General features: G+C 41.9%; 1 protein-coding gene across 10 annotated transcripts in view; it reads right to left on the minus strand.

Annotated features, from left to right (window-relative positions):
• Rac1l (Rac family small GTPase 1 like) overlaps positions 1–21,353 on the minus strand; it is a 91,138-nt gene that overhangs the window by 27,268 nt on the left and 42,517 nt on the right. For 2 of the 10 annotated variants that reach the window (XR_015637467.1, XR_015637462.1), the window contains exon 1: positions 15,862–16,042. The exons of 6 other annotated variants lie outside the window; for them this stretch is intronic. Coding sequence is in view for 1 of the 4 variants with exons in the window: in XM_087584683.1 (XP_087440809.1) it covers positions 16,608–16,843; positions 20,540–20,668 (365 nt within the window). In the remaining 3 variants the exon portion in view is untranslated. Of the gene's footprint in view, positions 1–15,861; positions 16,096–16,607; positions 16,844–20,539; positions 20,896–21,353 lie in introns of those variants that run through there. 2 more of the 10 variants (XM_087584683.1, XR_015637463.1) reach the window with 2 other exon arrangements.

Below are 21,353 nucleotides of genomic sequence, written 5' to 3' on the forward strand. Positions count from 1 at the left end.
TGCATGTTGGGGATTGGTCCTTGACTGACCCTCATGAGCCTTTCTTACCCTCAAGCTGATGACTGCTGTACCTTTAAAAGGCATCATTTTCGATGTACCCAATGCAATTATTTTCCAAGCCCTTGAATGTATCACAGACATTAGTAGAGTTTGCGTAGTTCTTCATTTGGAGAATTTCTTCCCAGTGTTCTGTCTTTCAGTTCTAGTCAGACTAGGTGCTGCCAAGGGCTGCTGAGAACATCCCTCCCTAGGATCTTTCTGTGAATCCCCTCCCCTCTCTGCTATGTTTTCTGACTCTTTCCAGTGTTCCATGTCCCTGACCTCTTACCTTATTCTATTTTGATAAAGGTGTATGAAAAGTAAGAATTTTTTGAGACTTCAAATGCCTGAGAACATCTTGATTCTGGCACCACATTTGAATAACCATGTGCTAGATCCAGAGACTGGAATAGAAATCATTTCCCTCTGAATAGCAAGTAGCTCCTTTGTCAGAAAGACTCAAGTGTTGCCAGCCGGAAATGTAAGGACATTATTCTGGTTCCCACTCTCTATGTGCAGTGCTTTCTACATTCAGAAAGTTTTAGAATCCATTTTTATTTGGGGGTTCTGAAATTTCACTTCAACATACCTTGCTTGATAAACAGATTTTTTGGAGGGGGCTAGAGAGATGGCACAGCAGTTTAAAAGCACCTACTGATCTTACAAAGGACATGAGTTCAATTCCCAGCACCCACATAACAGATCATAATCATCTGCAACTCCGGTTCCAGAGCATCTTCTGCCCTCTTCTGGTCTCCTGGGGCACTGCATACACGTTTGTGCACAGATGCTCATACAGGCAAAACACCATACCCATGACATTTGGAAATAGTATAAAGGTAGCGGCTTTGGAAGTTTCTTCTTTTTGTTTTCTTCTGTTTTTTTTTTAACTCTTTGTAGTGGCATGGGTCATTTCCATCCAGGAGATTTTTCTTTTATCCTGTTATCTCCTCTTTCTTTCTCTTTCCCTCTTTCTGAAATGTCTTCCCTCTTTATCTACCTTTGTGTCTGTTGTACTTCCTGGGGATATCCTCAGGTAGACTTGCCAAAACTTCTGTTGAACTTTCAGTATTTTGCCCCATATTTATTTTTATAAATTCTTTCAAAAATCTTTTCTGAACAGTTCTTTAAAGTTTTTTCACATAAATAATGCCGCATTTGCCTTCTTAGAAACTGCTATCGGTTGTGCTATTTTTAATCTCTGCTTGTGTTGTAGTTTGGTCACTCTCTTTCCTATTGACCTGGTTTATGTGGAAGTCTGGTGATCCCTGCTTAACTGGTCTTCCGTGAGAATCAGTCATTGAAAAGCTGCTTGCCCCCTCCCTCTTCAAGCGGTGAAGCTACTCAAGCAATGTACTTTGTCACAGAGTGACAGATATTGGACCTGATTGTTGTTCAAGACCCTTCCTCTCAGCCAGCATTGGAATCTGTAGTTTCCTTCTGAGCATGCTGGGTTCATAATTACCTAGGCAATTTTCCCACTTCCTGTCATCAGCTTGTCAGCTAGCATTCTAGCATAGTTATTAAAGGAGAGTCATAAAGTGTGTGTGTGTGTGTGTGTGTGTGTGTGTGTGTGTGTGTGTGTGAAGCAGGAATCACTACATTAGCTTACATAATAAGGGCTACTAAGTCTGACCATGCCAATTTGCACACTGAGAAGGTGGAGGAACTAATTGCTACCCAGCCCACAAAGCTGGGTACTTTCGAAGCTTTAGTCTGGAGCAAGAATCCTGGAGAGTTATCAGTCTCCAGTCTGAATTGAAAAGCCAAAGAAACTGAAGCCTGATGTCAAGGACGGATGGCAGTAGCAGCAAAAGCAAGAAACAAAGGCAGAGAGGGGTAGGCAGATCCCTGGAGTTCCGTGGCCTGCCATCCTGATGAGCTCAGCTCAGCTGATGAGCGCCATGCTCAGTGATGGACTCTGGCTTGAAAAGATGAAGTGGAAAGTGGAAAGTGCTTGGCATCCATCGTTGACCTGCTCAGGCTCTTATGCACACATGCAAATGTACATGTGCACACACATACAAACTACAAACACACATATGCATGAACACATACACATATTACCACACACAAAAACACTGGTGTCACGACAAGACACACACACCCCCAACACATAGGTTAAAAAAAAAGCCAAAAAAAAACAAATAAAACACAACAACTTGGATTCTATCAAACCACGGATCTTCTGCATAGCAAAAGAAGCAAGCAAATGGGGTTGAGGCAAGAGACAGGACTTAAGTTTTCCTGAGTCTCCATATACATGGGTCACCCATTGGTCGTACTGTCCTCTCTGGGAGAGAATCATCTCCCATCAGTTAATCCTTTCCAGAGCAACCCTACAGATCTGCCAAGATCTTGTCTGTTACTTGTTTCCAGCACCCATGAAGTCCACAATCAGAATTCATCAGCACAGGTCTTCTACTCAGATACCATTTATCCCATTCCCTATAGCACTTGGGCTGGTATTACAATATGTGGCCAGTATCCAAACCTGCAGTCTGGTGTCAGCTCCATTGAGAGTAAAACCTCACTCATCTACCAGGTAGGGAGAACAATCCCTCACTGGCAACATAAGGCCCAGGGCCCAGCTTTCCCATTATATAACTCAGTTATCAACCATAAACTTACATTCCAGTGTCTGCTGTTGTATTGCTATCTCTAGTCTGCTTTGGTCTGCTCCCTTGCTCTACTGAATCTATGTTTTTATTTTTTAAGAAATAAATCCCCCCTTCTGGTTGCTACCCTCACAGAGAGCTGAAACCCATCCCTGAGGAGCAACATTAGACCTGAGACCAGAGGTAAGACCAACTTTCCTGCTCCAAGTGACCTGACTGGTGGACTCAAGACAAACAAAGGCAAAATTCCTCTGCGACCAGACACTTCTGGTTTCTAGCTGGCACCCGAACCTTGATAACCCCGGCCCACAGCTCCCTGCTCCCAAACCCCATGGGGGAAAGAGCTCATCACCCAGATGTGTGGGCAATCCTGAGACTGCAGGGCAGGAAAGACCGCCACTTCTGCCCACCTTTGCCCACATCCCTGGCCCAAGAGGAAACTGTATAGGGCCTCTGGGCATAGAAAGATAAGGGCAGTCAAGCTGCCTGAGCCCTGCGGTCCAGACTGTGCCCGGATCTAAACGGACCCAGTCAAACAACTCCCTGCACCCAAATCCCATGGGAGGGAGAGCTAGACCTTCGAAGGGGCAGACATGCCTGGTAAACCAGAGGAGACTACTCTCTGCCCACATTTCTGACTCTAGAGAAAAATACCTAGCGCCATCAGGGTCCCCTACGCACAGGGACGCAAAAGTACGAGCAGGCCCTTCTGGTTGCTGACCTCACGGAGAGCTGAAACCCAATCCTAAGAAGGGACTTCAGACCTGAGACCAGAGATAAGACCAACTTTTCCACTCCAAGTGACCTGCCTGGTGGATTCAGGACACACGCCCACAGGAACACAGGAAGACCAGTAGACAGGAACGACTACACGCCTGAAAACAGAACACTCTGTGCCCATAACTGGCTGAAAGAAAATAGGAAAACAGGTCTGCAGTACTCCTGACACACAGGCCTATAGGACAGTCTAACCGCTGTCAGAAATAGCAGAACAAGGTAACACCAGGGACAACCTGATGGCGAGAGGCAAGCACAGAAACTCAAGCAACAGAAACCAAGACTACATGGCATCATCGGAGCCCAATTCTCCCACCAAAGCAAGTACTGAATATCCAAACACACCAGAAAAGGAAGATCTAGATTTAAAATCACATTTTATCATGATGAAGAAGGACTTTAAGAAAGGAATAAAAAAGCTCCCTTAGAGAAATGTAGGAAAACACAAGTAAAAAAGTAGAAACCCTTAGAGAGGAAACACAAAACTCCCTGAAAGAATTACAGGAAAACACAATCAAACAGGTGAAGGAATTAAAAATGGAAATAGAAACAATAAAGAAAGCACAAAGGGAGACAACTGTGGATATAGAAAACCAAAGGAAGGGACAAGGAGCCGTAGATGCAAGAATCACCAAAAGAATACAAGAGATAGAAGAGAGAGTCTACGAACAGAAGATTCCATAGAAATCACAAATGTCAAAGATAATGTGAAACAGAAAAGTTATTGGCCCAAAACATACAGAAAATCCAGGACACAATGAGAAGATCAAACCTAAGGATAGTAGGTATAGAAGAGACTGAAGACTCCCAACTCAATGGACCAGTAAATATCTTCAACAAAATCACAGAAGAAAACTTCCCTAACCTAAAGAAAGAGATGCCCATAAACATACAAGGAGCCTACAGAACTGCAAATAGATTGGACCAGAAAAGAAAGTGCTCCCCTCACATAATAGTCATAACATGAAATGCACAAAACAAAGAAAGAATATTAAAAAGCAGTAAGGGAAAAGGTCAAGTAACATATAAAGTCAGACCTATCAGAATTACACCAGACTTCTCACCAGAGACTATGAAAGCTGGAAGATCGTGGACAGATGTCATACAGACCCTAAGAGAACACAAATGCCAGACCAGGTTACTGTATCCAGCAAAACTCTCAGTTAACATGGATGGATATTCCATGACAAAACCAAATTTACACAATATCTTTCTACAAATCCAGCCCTACAAAGGATAATAAATGGTAAAGCCCAACACAAGAAGGCAAACTACACCCTAGAAAAAGCAAGAAACTAATAGTTTTGCAACAAAACAAAGAGAAGACAAGCACAAAAACATAATCTCACCTCCAAATACGAATATAACAGGAAGCAACAATCATCATTCCTTAATATCTCTCAATATCAATGAACTAAATTCTCCAATAAAAAGACATAGATTAACAATCTGGATATGTAATGAGGTCCCAGCATTTTGCTGCCTAGAGGAAACACACCTCAGAGACAAAGACAGACACTACCTCAGAGTAAAAGACTGGAAAACAACTTTCCAAGCAAATGGTCAGAAGAAGCAAGCTGGAGTAGCCATTCTAATATTGAAAATAATCAACTTTTCAACCAAAAGTCATCAAAAAAGATAAGGAAGGATACTTCATATTCATCAAAGGAAAAATAGACCAAGATGAAGTCTCAATCCTAAATATCTATGCTCCAAATACAAGGGCACCTACATACATAAAAGAAACCTTATTAAAGCTCAAACACATTGCACCTCACACAATAATAGTAGGAGGTTTCAACACCCCACTCTCATCAAAGGACAGATCATGGAAACAGAAATTAAACAGAGACATAGACAAATAAAGAGAAGTCATAAACCAAATGTACTTAACAGATACTTACAGAACATTCTATCCTAAAACAAAAGGATATACCTTCTTCTCATCACCTCATGGTACTTTCTCCAAAATTGACCATATATAATCAGTCAGAAAACAGGCCTCAATAGATACAGAAAGATAGAAATAATCCCATGCGTTCAGTGAGACCACCACAGTCTAAAGCTGGTCTTCAATAACAATAAGGGAAGAACGCCCACATATACATGGAAGTTGAACAATGCTCTACTCAATGATAACCTGGTCAAGGAAGAAAGAAAGAAAGAAATTAAAGACTTCTTAGAACTTAATGAAAATGAAGGTACAACATACCCAAACTTATGGGACACAATGAAAGCTATGCTAAGAGGAAAACTCATAGCTCTGAGTACCTGCAGAAAGAAACAGGAGAGAGCATATATCAGCAGCTTGACAGCACACCTAAAAGCTCTAGAACAAAAAGAAGCAAATACACCCAGGAGGAGTAGAAGGCAGGAAATAACCAACTCAGAGCTAAAATCAACCAAGTAGAAACAAAAAGGACTACACATAGAATCAACAGAACCAAAAGCTGTTTCTTCGAGAAAATCAACAAAACAGATAAACCCTTAGTCAGACTAACGAGAGGACACAGAGGGTGTGTCCAAATTAACAAAATCAGAAATGAAAAGGGAGACATAACAACAGAATCAGAGGAAATTCAAAAAATCATCAGATCCTACTACAAAAGCCTATATTCAACAAAACTTGAAAATCTGCAGGAAATGGACAATTTCCTAGACAGATACCAGGTACCAAAGTTAAATCAGGAACAGATAAGCCATTTAAACAACCCCATAACTCCTAAAGAAATAGAAGCAGTCATTAAAAGTCTTCCAACCCAAAAGAGCCCAGGTCCAGATGGGTTCAGTGTAGAATTCTATCAGACCTTCATAGAAGACCTCATACCAATACTATCCAAACTATTCCACAAAATTGAAACAGAAGGAGCCCTACCGAATTCCTTCTATGAAGCCACAGTTACTCTTATACCTAAACCACACAAAGACCCAAAAAAGAAAGAGAACTTCAGATGAATTTCCCTTGTGAATATCAACGCAAAAATACTCAATAAAATTCTGGCAAACTGAATCCAAGAGCACATCAACACAATCTTCCACCATAATCAAGCAGGCTTCATCCCATTCAAACCATGCAGGGATGGTTTAATATACGGAAAACCATCAACGTGATCCATTATATAAACAAACTGAAAGATAAAAACCACATGATCATTTCATTAGATGCTGAGAAAGTATTTGACAAAATTCAACACCCCTTCATGATAAAAGTCCTGGAAAGAATAGGAATTCAAGGCCCATAACTAAACAGAGTAAAAGACATATACAGCAAACCAGTAGCTAACATTAAACTAAATGGAGAGAAACTTGAAGCAATCCCACTAAAATCAGGGACTAGAGAAGGATGCCCACTCTCTCCCTAGTTACTCAATATAGTTCTCTAAGTCCTAGCCAGAACAATCAGACAACAAAAGGAGATCAAAGGAATACAGATTGGAAAGGAAGAAGTCAAAATATCACTATTTGCAGATGATATAGTATATTTAAGTGACCCCAAAAGTTCCACCAGAGAACTACTAAACCTGATAAATACCTTCACCAAAGTGGCTGGGTATAAAATTAACTCAAATAAATCAGTAGCCTTCCTCTACACAAAAGAGAAACAAGCTGAGAAAGAAATAAGGGAAACGACACCCTTAAGAATAGTCCCAAATAATATAAAATACCTCGGTGTGACTTTAACCAAGCAAGTGAAAGATCTGTATAATAAGAACTTCAAGCCTCTGAAGAAGGAAATTGAAGAAGATCTCAGAAGATGGAAAGATCTCCCATGCTCATGGATTGACAGGATTAATATAGTAAAAATTACCATTTTACCAAAAGCGATCTACAGATTCAATGCAATCCCCATCAAAATTCCTATCCATTCTTCATAGAGTTAGACAGAACAATTTGCAAATTTATCTAAAATAACAAAAAAACCCAGGACAGATGAAACTATCCTCAACAATAAAAGGACTTCTGAGGGAATCACTATCCCTGAACTCAAGCAGAATTACAGAGCAATAGTGATAAAAAAAACTGTATGGTATTGGTACAGAGACGGGCAGATAGATCACTGGAATAGAATTGAAGATCCAGAAATGAACCCACACACCTATGGTCTCTTGATTTTTGACAAAGGAGCCAAATCCATCCAATGGAAAAAAAGATAGCATTTTCAGCAAATGGTGCTGGTTCAACTGGAGGTCAGCATGTAGAAGAATGCAGATCGATCCATTCTTATCACCCTGTACAAAGCTTAAGTCCAAGTGGATCAAGGACTTCCACATCAAACCAGATACACTCAAACTAATAGAAGACAAAGTGGGGAAGCATCTGGAACACATGGGCACTGGAAAAAATTTCCTGAACAAAACACCAGTGGCTTATGCTCTAAGATCAAGAATCAACAAATGGGATCTCATAAAACTGCAAAGCTTCTGTAAGGCAAAGGACACTGTGGTTAGGACAAAACGGCAACCAACAGATTGGGAAAAGATCTTTCCCAATCCTACAACTGATAGAGGGCTCATATCCAAAATATACAAAGAATTCATGAAGTTAGACTGCAGGAAGACAAATAACCCTATTAAAAATGGGGTTCAGCCCCTGTGAAGTAGACTGTTGGGGGGAGGGCGGCAATGGGGAGAGGGTGGGGAGGGGAACACCCATAAGGAAGGGAGGGGGAGGGGGATGTTTGCCCGGAAACCGGGAAAGGGAATAATACTCAAAATGTATATAAGAAATACTCAAGTTAATAATAATAAAAAAAGAAAATATATATAAACATAAAAAAATGGGGTTCAGATGAGAATAGGTCCCCCGTTGAAGGAATCAGAGAAAGAACTGGAAGAGCTTGAAGGGGCTCGAGACCCCAAAAGTACAACAATGACAAGCAACCAGAGCTTCCAGGGACTAAGCCACTACCTAAATACTATACATGGACTGACCCTGGACTCTGACCCCATAGGTAGCAATGAATATCCTAGTAAGAGCACCAGTGGAAGGGGAAGCCCTGGGTCCTGCTACGACTGAACCCCCAGTGACCTAGACTATGGGGGGAGGACGGCAATGGGGGGAGGGTTGGGAGGGGAACACCCATAAGGAAGGGGAGGGGGGAGGGGGATGTTTGCCCGGAAACCGGGAAAGGGAATAACACTTGAAATGTATATAAGAAATACTCAAGTTAATAAAAAAAATGGGGTTCAGAGCTAAACCAAGAATTCACAGCTGAGGAATGTTGAATGTCTGAGAAGCACCTAAAGAAATGTTCAACATCTTTAGTCATAAGGGAAATGCAAATCAAAACAACCCTGAGATTCTACCTCATACCAGTCAGAATGGCTAAGATCAAAAACTCCAGCAACAACAGACGCTGGCAAGGATGTGGAGAAAGGGGAACACTTCTCCATTGTCGGTGGGAATGCAGACTGGTACAATCATTCTGGAAATCAGTCTGAAGGTTCCTCAGAAAATTGGACATTGCACTACCTGAGGACCCAGCTATACCTCTCTTGGGCATATACCCAAAAGATGCCCCAATATATAATAAAGACACATGCTCCACTATGTTCATAATACCGTTATTTATAATAGCCAGAAGCTAGAAAGAACCCAGATGCCCTTCAACAGAGGAATGGATACAGAAAATGTGGTACATCTACACAATGGAGTACTACTCAGCTATCAAAAATAATGACTTTATGAAATTCATAGGCAAATGGATAGAACTGGAAAATATCATCCTGAGTGAGGTAACCCAATCAACAATGCCAACCAACCAGACCTTCCAGGGACTAAGCCACTACCCAAAGACTATACCTGGACTGACCCTCGGCTCCAACTGCATAGGTAGCAATGAATAGCCTTGTAAGGGCACCAGTGGAAGGGGAATCCCTTGATCCTGCCAAGGCTGGACCCTCAGTGAATGGGATTCTTGGGGGGAGGCAGTAATTGGGGAAGGATGGGGAGAGGAACACCCATATAGAACAGGAGGGGGAGGGCTTAGGGGGATGTTGGTCTGGAAACCGGGAATGGGAATAATATTTGAAATGTAAATAAGAAATACCCAATTTAATAAAGATGGAAAAAAGCAACCATTTAAAAAAAGAAGAAATAAATCCCTTCTGCTTTTAGAGAAACTGAGAAAATAAATATTGTAAATATATATAATTGAAGCCTCTGCGATAAATGTCATTTTTAGTGGTCTCATAGTATTCATCAGTAGACACGTCATGCTAAGCTAACCCTTGTCCTGTTGTTGGATCCGTCCACGGCTGCCCCTTTCAAAATCTTACACCACTCATAACAATATAGCAGTGACTATCTTTATGCACAGACTTCTTTCAACTTAATTTTCTTTTTACTTTACAGTGTATTTCTGGAACCCTGCTTAAAGGTAAAAGTTCTTCACAGTTTCTTTGTGGAGTAGTTCTGTCAGTGAGTGGGTCTACATACAAGCTATTCAACTCTTTTATAGGTTTATGACATTGAACTTGCTAACTATTCTTTCAATTTTGAACTAAGATACATTAGAATCATGTTGCTGTTTCTCCCAGTCTCTAACAAGAAGTTCCTGCTGAGTGAGAAGGATTAAGATGGGAACTTAGAGAAGAAAAGCAAACAGGATGAATTCTACAGAGCTAAGATGTCACCAGGAGGCATCAGGCGCATCCACAAAGCATAGAAATCATTTATCTATAAGAACTGAGCTGAGTCAGTTGTATTTGATTTCTAAGCAAAGAGTTTAACAGTTCCTCCTAAACGAGGACAAAAGGGAAGTAATGAGTCAGAATGTATGACTGTATCATAAGGTCTGTTGGAGGGATTCCTGTGTATGCAGGAATGTATGTCCAGAAGGACGTACAAAGACTGGAACATGAGTATCAGGCAAACTTGAGACGCCCAGCAAAGCAACAGGAGGCTGGTCCTGAGGCCAGAGTTAGCTGTGTGTGCCTCAAGATATTTTGCCTCCAGCATCATCTGTAAAATATGAGTAGGAAGCAACCTGGGGTTCTCTGCAAGCCATCTCTCCAGCCCCCAAATGATTTCTCTGGGTTTTTAAAAATTACTGACTAGAAGATAATATCATAAAAAGAATAATTTTGCTGCCCACTCTCTCCCTACTTATTCAATATAGTTCTTGAAGTTCTAGCCAGAGCAATCAGACAACAAAAGGAGGTCAAGGGGATACAGATCGGAAAAGAAGAAGTCAAAATATCACTATTTGCAGATGATATGATAGTATATTTAAGTGATCCCAAAAGTTCCACCAGAGAACTACTAAAGCTGATAAACAACTTCAGCAAAGTGGCTGGGTATAAAATTAACTCAAATAAATCAGTTGCCTTCCTCTATACAAAAGAGAAACAAGCCGAGAAAGAAATTAGGGAAACGACACCCTTCATAATAGACCCAAATAATATAAAGTAGCTCGGTGTGACTTTAACCAAGCAAGTAAAAGATCTGTACAATAAGAACTTCAAGACACTGAGGAAAGAAATTGAAGAAGACCTCAGAAGATGGAAAGATCTCCCATGCTCATGGATTGGCAGGATTAATATAGTAAAAATGGCCATTTTACCAAAAGCAATCTACAGATTCAATGCAATCCCCATCAAAATACCAATCCAATTCTTCAAAGAGTTAGACAGAACAATTTGCAAATTCATCTGGAATAACAAAAAACCCAGGATAGCTAAAGCTATCCTCAACAATAAAAGGACTTCAGGGGGAATCACTATCCCTGAACTCAAGCAGTATTACAGAGCAATAGTGATAAAAACTGCATGGTATTGGTACAGAGACAGACAGATAGACCAATGGAATAGAATTGAAGACCCAGAAATGAACCCACACACCTATGGTCACTTGATTTTTGACAAAGGAGCCAAAACCATCCAATGGAAAAAAGATAGCATTTTCAGCAAATGGTGCTGGTTCAACTGGAGGTCAGCATGTAGAAGAATGCAGATCGATCCATGCTTATCACCCTGTACAAAGCTTAAGTCCAAGTGGATCAAGGACCTCCACATCAAACCAGACACACTCAAACTAATAGAAGAAAAACTAGGGAAGCATCTGGAACACATGGGCACTGGAAAAAATTTCCTGAACAAAACACCAATGGCTTACGCTCTAAGATCAAGAATCGACAAATGGGATCTCATAAAACTGCAAAGCTTCTGTAAGGCAAAGGACACTGTGGTTAGGACAAAACGGCAACCAACAGATTGGGAAAAGATCTTTACCAATCCTACAACAGATAGAGGCCTTATATCCAAAATATACAAAGAACTCAAGAAGTTAGACCGCAGGGAAACAAATAACCCTATTAAAAATGGGGTTCAGAGCTAAACAAAGAATTCACAGCTGAGGAATGCCGAATGGCTGAGAAACACCTAAAGAAATGTTCAACATCTTTAGTCATAAGGGAAATGCAAATCAAAACAACCCTGAGATTTCACCTCACACCAGTGAGAATGGCTAAGATCAAAAACTCAGGTGACAGCAGATGCTGGCCAGGATGTGGAGAAAGAGGAACACTCCTCCAGTGTTGGTGGGATTGCAGACTGGTAAAACCATTCTGGAAATCAGTCTGGAGGATCCTCAGAAAATTGGACATTGAACTGCCTGAGGATCCAGCTATACCTCTCTTGGGCATATACCCAAAAGAGGCCCCAACATATAAAAAAGACACGTGCTCCACTATGTTCATCGCAGCCTTATTTATAATAGCCAGAAGCTGGAAAGAACCCAGATGCCCTTCAACAGAGGAATGGATACAGAAAATGCGGTACATCTACACAATGGAATATTACTCAGCTATCAAAAACAACGAGTTTATGAAATTCGTAGGCAAATGGTTGGAACTGGAAAATATCATCCTGAGTGAGCTAACCCAATCACACAAAGACATACATGGTATGCACTCATTGATAAGTGGCTATTAGCCCAAATGCTTGAATTACCCTAGATCCCTAGAACAAAGGAAACTCAAGACGGATGACCAAAATGTGAATGCTTCACTCCTTCTTTAAATGAGGAAAAAGAATACCCTTGGCAGGGAAAAGAGAGGCAAAGATTAAAACAGAGACTGAAGGAACACCCATTCAGAGCCTGCCCCACATGTGGCCCATACATATACAGCCACCCAATTAGACAAGATGGATGAAGCAAAGAAGTGCAGACCGACAGGAGCCGGATGTAGATCGTTCCTGAGAGACACAGCCAGAATACAGCAAATACAGAGGCGAATGCCAGCAGCAAACCACTGAACTGAGAATAGGACCCCCGTTGAAGGAATCAGAGAAAGACCTGGAAGAGCTTGAAGGGGCTGGAGACCCCATATGTACAACAATGCCAAGCAACCAGAGCTTCCAGGGACTAAGCCACTACCTAAAGACTATACATGGACTGACCCTGGACTCTGACCTCATAGGTAGCAATGAATATCCTAGTAAGAGCACCAGTGGAAGGGGAAGCCCTGGGTCCTGCTAAGACTGAACCCCCAGTGAACTAGACTGGGGGGGAGGGCGGCAATGGGGGGAGGGTTGGGAGGGGAACACCCATAAGGAAGGGGAGGGGGGAGGGGGATGTTTGCCCGGATACCGGGAAAGGGAATAACACTCGAAATGTATATAAGAAATACTCAAGTTAATAAAAAAAATAATTTTGTTTCTTGCCTCTCTTGCTGAAAATGACAGACATGTTACAAATTCCAAGGCTCTGCACCTGTGCACATACTGTTCCCCTAGTCTCTGTATAGCAATGAGTTCATTAACAGATTATCCCTAGCACAAATTTCTGGTTTATTTTTCTATATGCCATGAAGACAGTACCAACAGGCAACACAATAGCAAAACTGTTCCTCTTAAGAGCTAGAGAAGCTATGGGCTGGTGTGCCAGCATGTTCACAAAAGCTAGAACCTACAGGGCTTCAATCTAATGTGGCTTTAAAACTGCCTATTACATGTCAAGTGAGTTATTTTAAAAGTAAACTATAAATCTACTGTGGCCACGAAGGTAGTATTTTAGCAGAAGTCCTCTGTGGATACCCGATCATGAAGCACAGTCAAGAAAGTCTGAAATACATATGGTCAGATCAGATGCTAACTTGTCCATAAAGATTGCAATGCCTTTCTAAAGCTTGAATGCTGGGAAAGCCCAGGGGTTAACAGAAATGAATGTGAAGGAACGATTGCGGAAAATAATTTTTATGAGCAAGAAAGACATTGAGTCACTCCTGGCAGATGGTGTGATAGATAGAATTGTTGCAAGATTCTCATAGCTAATCCTGGGATGAAGCCTCTATGAACTTCTTTGACTGTGGTCTGGGAGTGAACAATTTATTCTGCAGAATTACAACACACACACACACACACACACACACACACAAATGACTGAATCTTTCATACTAACATATAGTGCTGTATCTCCTATATAGAGATTTACTGCTCTAAAAATGAGCAATGGACAATGGAGTAGTTGTTTCATCAAATGGAGAACATGTGGCCCACTCCACCCCTCTATTCCCTAGCTCACCCTCTTTACCAGGAAAAACTCCTTCGAAAGGGCTCGTGTAAAATTTTCCATCTTCATATAGCATGATTCATATACTCATGTGCATTTTCTCATTCACATCAAGTGTGAATTTCTGTATTCAGACAAGATGAAAGAGAGAGAGAGAGCTGGAGAGGTGAGGAGAAAGGCGTGGGGGATGAAACTTTGTCCAATCACATATAACCAGGTAACTAGGAATTTCTGCTGGGTTCCTCCAGAGTCTAGAATCTTGGTGAATCTAGAATCTTGTTTTGTTTTATTGCATGATTGTGTACAGGTACACATACACCTGTGCATGTGCCTGTCGAGGCCAGCAGACCATCTTGGGGTGTAATGACACCTTATGTTCTGTCCACCTTCGTTTTTAGATGCATTTTCTTGTCCCGGATTTTACACCAGAAATTTTTACCAATATTTTTAAAAATTGGGAGCCAGTTGCATCCTGTGGCCCTCTCTGTCTCTAAGGTCCTGCTTCTGTTGAACCCAGTCTGTATCATCTTGATGCAGAGGGACAACTCAAGCCTTCCCTTGCCTCCAATAAAACTACAAGGGCACCAGAAACAGCTCTCTGGGGACTCAGGGATGTGCACAGGATGAAGGGCTGTCTTGTGTATTTGGAGGGGACTCTGAGAAAATGGAGGGTTAGTTGACCATCAATGAAAATACAAACCATCTTAAATTGTACATTACAACATTTTTTGTGTGTGACATGCCCTTTGGCCACTCCAGCTCTGTGGCATTTTCCCTGCTTTGCCTCACCCCCTGCTGAGATGCTAACAGACTTTTCTCTTTTGTTTTTTCCCTTTGGCTCCCTTCCCTCCCACACTCAGATTTTAAAATTCTTTCTCTCCAGAGCATGGTAATAATGCTTTCTCCATTCCCGACTTCCAAAAATCAACCCCAGGCAAATTTTACACGTTAAAAAAAAAAGAACATCATCTGAAACACAATTCTTGCTTTATTGAAGGGCAGATATTCCACAGAACATGTTCTTTACAGTTAAGCAAGAGGCCTGTCCTGGCTGGCTAGCATCCAGTCTCAACAAAGCAATGCTAGGTCAGCAACCCATAAAAGATCTCTCTAAAGAGAAAACACTCATAAGCAATGTTAATGGCACAAGGAAGTTTCTCACAAGTTGAGACAGGGTAGGGCAGGGAGATAGCTCAGTTCATAAAGTGCTTGTTGTGCAAATGTGCATACCTGAGTTCTAATCCCAGGACTGATGGGGGTAGGAAGAGGTGCATACCCTTAGAATCTCTACTGGGGAGACTGAGCCAGGTAGATCCTTGGAGCTTACTGGTGGCCAGCCTAGCCTAACCAGCAGGCTCCAGGCCAGTGAAAGTCCATTTCACAAAACAAGGTAAATAGCACTTAAAGTAGAATGATATCTGAGCTTGTCCTCTGGCCTCCACATGTATACACACACATATATGTGCACACACTCATGTACCTCTGCACACATGAACAGACACATAAAATAAGTAAATAAAAATAACATATAATAAGCAATCATGACCGTGTGCTAACTAAGGCCTGTCGGAATATCATCAGGCTTACTCAGCCTTGGCCATAATTCTCTTTGAAGGTGTGCTGACAGTGAATGGACTGATACAGAGAGAGCCATCTCTCTAAATGAACTGTTCTGTTTGTGTTCTTCACTCCAGCAAGCACCAAAGAGGGTTCAAAACTCAGCTTTTCTCCTTGGCCCTCCTGGACTGTATTGCACTGTGGGGGCCACTGAGGTGAGCTGGATCATTCCTTGAGTTTGACTCCCTGCAGCCCAGGCACCCTGGACTAATTGCAAAACCTCTATTGTCCCTTACAGATAAACCCAAGGAGAAAGCTAGACTCCAGCGTTCAGAAAAGTCTAGTGAAAAATACGAACCTCCTTTTAGAGTTGCTAATGTAGAAACACAGGGTGATTCCCTCAGCTGAGGAAGCAGGCCGAAGAAACCAGCTCTGTAAGGGGAGCTCACACGGAATTGAGCTGGATCTCATGTCTCTCAGCATCTCTCCACTCCCTGAAGGCTCTCGGAACCTTTTCACTAGCTGGTCTGTGTTTGATTAAAGGAAAGGCATGCACCTTCCTGTAGAGGGGCGGCTCCCACAGCAGAGTGCAGCTGGTGCTTTGACAGAGGCCCAGTGCCTAGTCTCCCCTTGGGGAGCTCTTTCATGGAGGGCAGAGGTGATGTGACAGCACAGGAATGTGACTGGTGCTCTTTGCTCCCTTTTTGCTAGCTTGCCTTGTCTTACCAGGGTGGAAAACATGGAAAATAACTGTAATGAATTAAACATATAAAGGAAAACATCACTGAAATAGCCTTTTCCTTTTTATTATTAGTGTGTGTGTGTGTGTGTGTGTGTGTGTGTGTGTGTGTGTGTGTGTGTTATAATGTGTATGTGAAGATTGGAGGACAACTTGCAGGAATTGGTCCCTTCTTCTACCATATGGATTCCAGAGATTGTGCTTGGACTGCCAGGTTTGTCAGGGAGCACACTTACCTGCTACCCGCTGTGAGCGATCTCACAGCCCCCTAGAATAGTTTAAATATAAATAACTGAAGATGGAAAGGCAGCAGAAATGTAAGTCACCATCATTTAAGAATGAAAGAGGGATGAGGTTGAACTCACATCATTGGCCATAAATCGTAATCACTCCAGCAAACATGCAGAAAAGCCAGGGTGGAATGACGGCCCCATCCATTTGGCACATTGCTTCCTGCCTGCCTCCTGTTTCCACCTCTCTTTGGAAGACCAGGTGGACACTGCTGAGTACTGGGGAAACCAGGATGCTTCTCCTTCTTGTAAGTCACTCTATCTTTGGGGAACAATTGCCCTCTCTGGGTTTTAACTTCTTTATCTGTGAACTTGAAAAGAAGATCAAGAGTAAGAGAAGACATAAACTCACATCTTATTGGTCCTGTTCTCAACACTAAACACAAGAGATAGATTGGGAGGAACGCCTCCTCTTCCCTCCTCCAACATTCAAGAGATGACTTCTACACAACTTCCTGGTCAGGATATCCAGGCTCCTGGGGGCCAGAGACAGGACACAGAGAGCCCTGATGTCCATGTGTGATGGGGCTGATGGGTAGTTGTAAGCTGCTCTTGGCCCACTCTACTTTCCTTCCTAGCCTGGATTTTACTCAAAGACCAACAGGAAATACTGGGCAGAAAACATCCCACTCAGCAGATATAGAGTATGAACCAAGCATGAATTTTAAAGTTTCTAGTGAACACTTGATAGAGTGTACTGGGATAGATAAAGCTAATTTTCATATGTATATTTAGTCCAAGGTTAATAGCTAAAATATTGCTTGAGTGTACAACTACTGAAAAAATCATTATTGGCATACTTTGTTTTTCTTCTGTGTCATCTTCAGAACATGGGCTATACTTCTCCATAGCTTCTCACAGCATAAATGAGACTGACCATAGGTGCTCACAGATTATCTAGCCTCCCTTCCCTTTATCTATAAGCCACATCTATAAGGGAAAGGGCAGAGAAGAACGGGAGAAAGTTAGACCATTCCTAGACAGCTAGATGCCTCAAACAGGTTGAATCCAGCCTACAGCCTGCGTGTTGCACATGAATTTGGCCAATGAAAGTCATGCATGCAGCCCAACTCCAAATTGTAACTTTATTTATAACTTTATATTTTTGTTTGCAATGTTTAACTCCCTTTATGGTGAACTTTGTATATGGCGATGCTATGCTACAAGGTCAAAAGTTTAGACAAATATCTACTTCCACAAGGAGAGAACAGTGTCCTAAGAGATTCACCAGGAGTGGAAGATCCATTGTCAGACATTACCTCCAGACAAGACCTTGGATTCAGCACTGTGAGTACAGGAGTCCAAAGCACAGCATTGATCTTCTTAGGAAGCTGTTGGGCTGTGGTCTGTCTCTAGGCCTGCTAGAGCAGCGATGCTGGGTGAAGGGTGACAGAGCAGCCTGTGACAAGCTTGATCCATGAGAATAGATGTGATGCAAGACTGACTGCTTATAGACTCCTCTCTTGTGTCACAGTGTATGAAGCCTGGAGGAGCCGCAGTACAGGCCCGTCCAAGCACAGTGAGTGGATTTCTTCCAAATGGCCGAGCAAGGACCTTGAACGAGATCTGGTTTTGCTTGGACAAATATCAAAGGGAAGTACTATCTACACTTGAATAGAGTGATTTTGTATCTGTTGTATCCATCCTTTGTCCCAGTTATCTTTGGAATCCAGAAAACAAGAGAAACAAGAGTTTTGGTGTTGAGAGAAATCCAGGAATCAGACAGAAAGTGGCTCACTCCCACCAAAGAACCAGTGCAAGGCGTGCACTGGCCTCCCTAAAGAAACTCTAGCCTCCCACTCACCCAGGAAACCATCAAAGACACCCAGCGCTGAGGTCTTTTCCTCAACAAACCTCAGTCTTTCTACCACCTCTGTGACATACAGGATGAGGACAGTTAGATGATTCAGGAGTGCATAATCATGAGAATGAGAAACCAACAGCCATAGCCTAAATTCCACATCTGCACAGAGAGGAAAATGCTGAGCAAAATCATTTAACTGTTTTAGATTTGATCTTAAGGCCCTGTAAGAAGTTCTCCAACTTCCCATAAGAGCTGATTCCAGTTAGTAGAATGTTTAGATTTGTGGATCAAAGCAATAGAAACAACCTGAAGCTCAGTCTGTGTTGTTCCTTGATGACTTTCCTGTTGAGAGTTCTTGTGAAAGACTTTCTTTTGTGGTACCTGGTAATAGAGGTAAAGATATAGACACATCATAAAGGGAACATGAAAACATCATGTTTATGACACCTTCTCAGAGTGCATGGGAAAAAGAGAAAATGATGTGCAAGAAACCTCGAGACAAATATGCTATGAGGAAGAAATAGGAGGTCAACTTCCAGAACTGTCATGTAGATGAGGCTGTTACTCAGGCTGGATACTTATAAAGAAATGGTCAGAAATAATGGGAACTTTTTGTAGAAAGATGCATTGTATTGTACACCCATATAGAACAGGACAGGTGACTTCTATGCATCTTCACATTTGAGGAGCCCTGCTCTAACTGAAAGGTCATTTGGTTATTGTCATAAATCACATATGGCTCCATGGATTGAGAGAGAACACTTCCGTAGTCTTCTTTAGCAGAGGGAACAGTACAGAAACAGGAACAAGAAACTCCCAGACTGAGGTCTGGGTCATTGGCTCTAAACCTTGGTTGATCATTAAAATACCCAACAGACAACACAAGTAGAAATTTGGAAGCAGTAGAAAAGACCACCTGATAAGAATATGCATCTGGAAGGGCCATTGGGAAAGTCCCAAGCTTCCCTTTGGTCTCCAGCCCCAATGCCCTGCAGGAACATTCTGAACCCAGTTTTTTAGATATTTCTGAAGGTGCTATTACACAGACACTATCAACTACATCATTGTCTACTGGTGAGAGACTCATCCTGTCCCTCTCTCATTCCTAGAGATTGGAAAGAAGGCAGGACTGAAAGTATGTACTCCTTACTTATGTATTTACTGAGTGAGAGCAGATCCCCTCCAGAAGCCAACCGGGAGGTCCCAAACACAACCCTCCCATTAATTGTAGAATATTCTTATCACTGTGAAGACAGATTTCAAGACCTGTCAGTTGGGAACCAGGGCCAGAGATCAAATATATATTTCTTATGGCATCACGGTGTCATAGTACAAAGCAGTTTTGCTCTTGTGGCCCTTGGAATGAACTAGAAGGCTAATCCCTGAGGATATATTCAATGGAAGAGGAACCTGGAACAGCACACAGTTCTGAGCAGAATAGTTAGGAAGCTGCATTCCAAGACCAATTTTTAGTTTTCACTTTGAGACTGGATATCTTTAAATTGCCCGGGTTTGATGTGAACACACTTTGTAGTCTAGGCAGGCCCTTGAACTTCCGATTCTCCTGTCTCAGTCTCCCAACTAGGATTATAGATCTCCATATCTGCTCAGTGTCCATTTTAATCACCAATGAGTTTGCCTTTAACAATAAAAGGAAAGCCAGGTCTGTGGTGCATGCCTGCAATTCCACAACTGGAAGGTCTGGCATGCAAATCCGCCTGTAGGCTACATAACGAGTTCAAAGCCAGTTTGTCTCAAAAATAAGTAAGTAAACAATATATAGGTAAAGTGGGTTTTAAAAGAATGAATTAACCCTGAATGTCCACTTTGTGTCATGCCCTCTCCTGCTTCAGCGACCCACATAAAACCTCCTTAGCCTTACCCTGAGCTAAACATATACACAAAAGATAACCTAATTGCCATTTTTAAAACTATTAGGGGGAAGATTATTTATCTATGCAGATTATCTTTCCACATATACTACAACAGATGAGGCAAATATAGAGACTTCATTTTTTCTGTTCTTTTTTTCCCCCTTTTTAAAATTTATCTCCATACAATCCATCCATTTTCTCCCAGATTCACTGCACTTCTATTTCCCTTAAGGAAAGAACAGGGCCCCCAGTGATGTCAACTGAAAACAGCATAACAAAATGCTATTAGACTAGGGACAAACCTTCATATCAAGGCTGGACAAACCAACCTGGTAGGAGGAAAGGGTCCCGAGAGCAGGCAAAAGAGTCGGAGAGAGCCCTGTTCGCACTGTTTGAAGTCCAGCAAACCAAAGCCCCACAACTATAACAGATTTGCAGAGGGAAAAGGGCAGTCCCATGCAGATTCTGTGGTTGCCACTTCAGTGTCTGCCCCTAGGAGCCTTCATTAGTTGATTCTGTAGATGATGTTCTCCTGGTATCCTTGACCCCTCTGGCTCCTACAATCTTCCCTTTCTTCTTCACTGGGTTTCCCAACATCCACTTAATGTTTGGGTGTGTGTCTCTGAATCTGCTCCATCAGCTGCCGGAGGAAGCTTCTCTAATGATGGCTGAGCAATGCACCGTTCTGTGAGTATAAGAGGATATCCTTAGGAATCATTTTATTAACTTTGTTTCTTTTTCATTTTTTCCCAGTTGTGTTTAGTCCTAGGCTGCTGAGCCATCCAGCTTTTGTTTCCTGGACCTGGCCATCCAGACAACTTAGACATGGTCTCCCTTTCATGGCTTAGGCCTCAAGTTAGATCAGTTTTGGGGCATTTTCTTTGACAGGCTCACATCTCAAAGTTTTTAGAACACCTGAAACTTGCAAGATGAGTGTAATTATCCCATTTTTACAAACTCTCATATGATTTCAGTAATTCATGTCAGTAAGTTTTGATTGAATTTACTGCTGATTAGAGTTGGTCATCCCCTTTGAACAACAAGAAATTATGTCTTATTCGGTTTGTGACTGTGACTAGTGTTTGGTTATAAACCACAGAACCAACAGTAATTATCAAGGATAATTGATTTATAAAGTGGACA

Source organism: Rattus norvegicus, chromosome 14 (genome assembly GCF_021556685.1).
Source record: "Rattus norvegicus strain SHRSP/BbbUtx chromosome 14, alternate assembly SHRSP_T2T, whole genome shotgun sequence".
Taxonomy (NCBI): domain Eukaryota; kingdom Metazoa; phylum Chordata; class Mammalia; order Rodentia; family Muridae; genus Rattus; species Rattus norvegicus.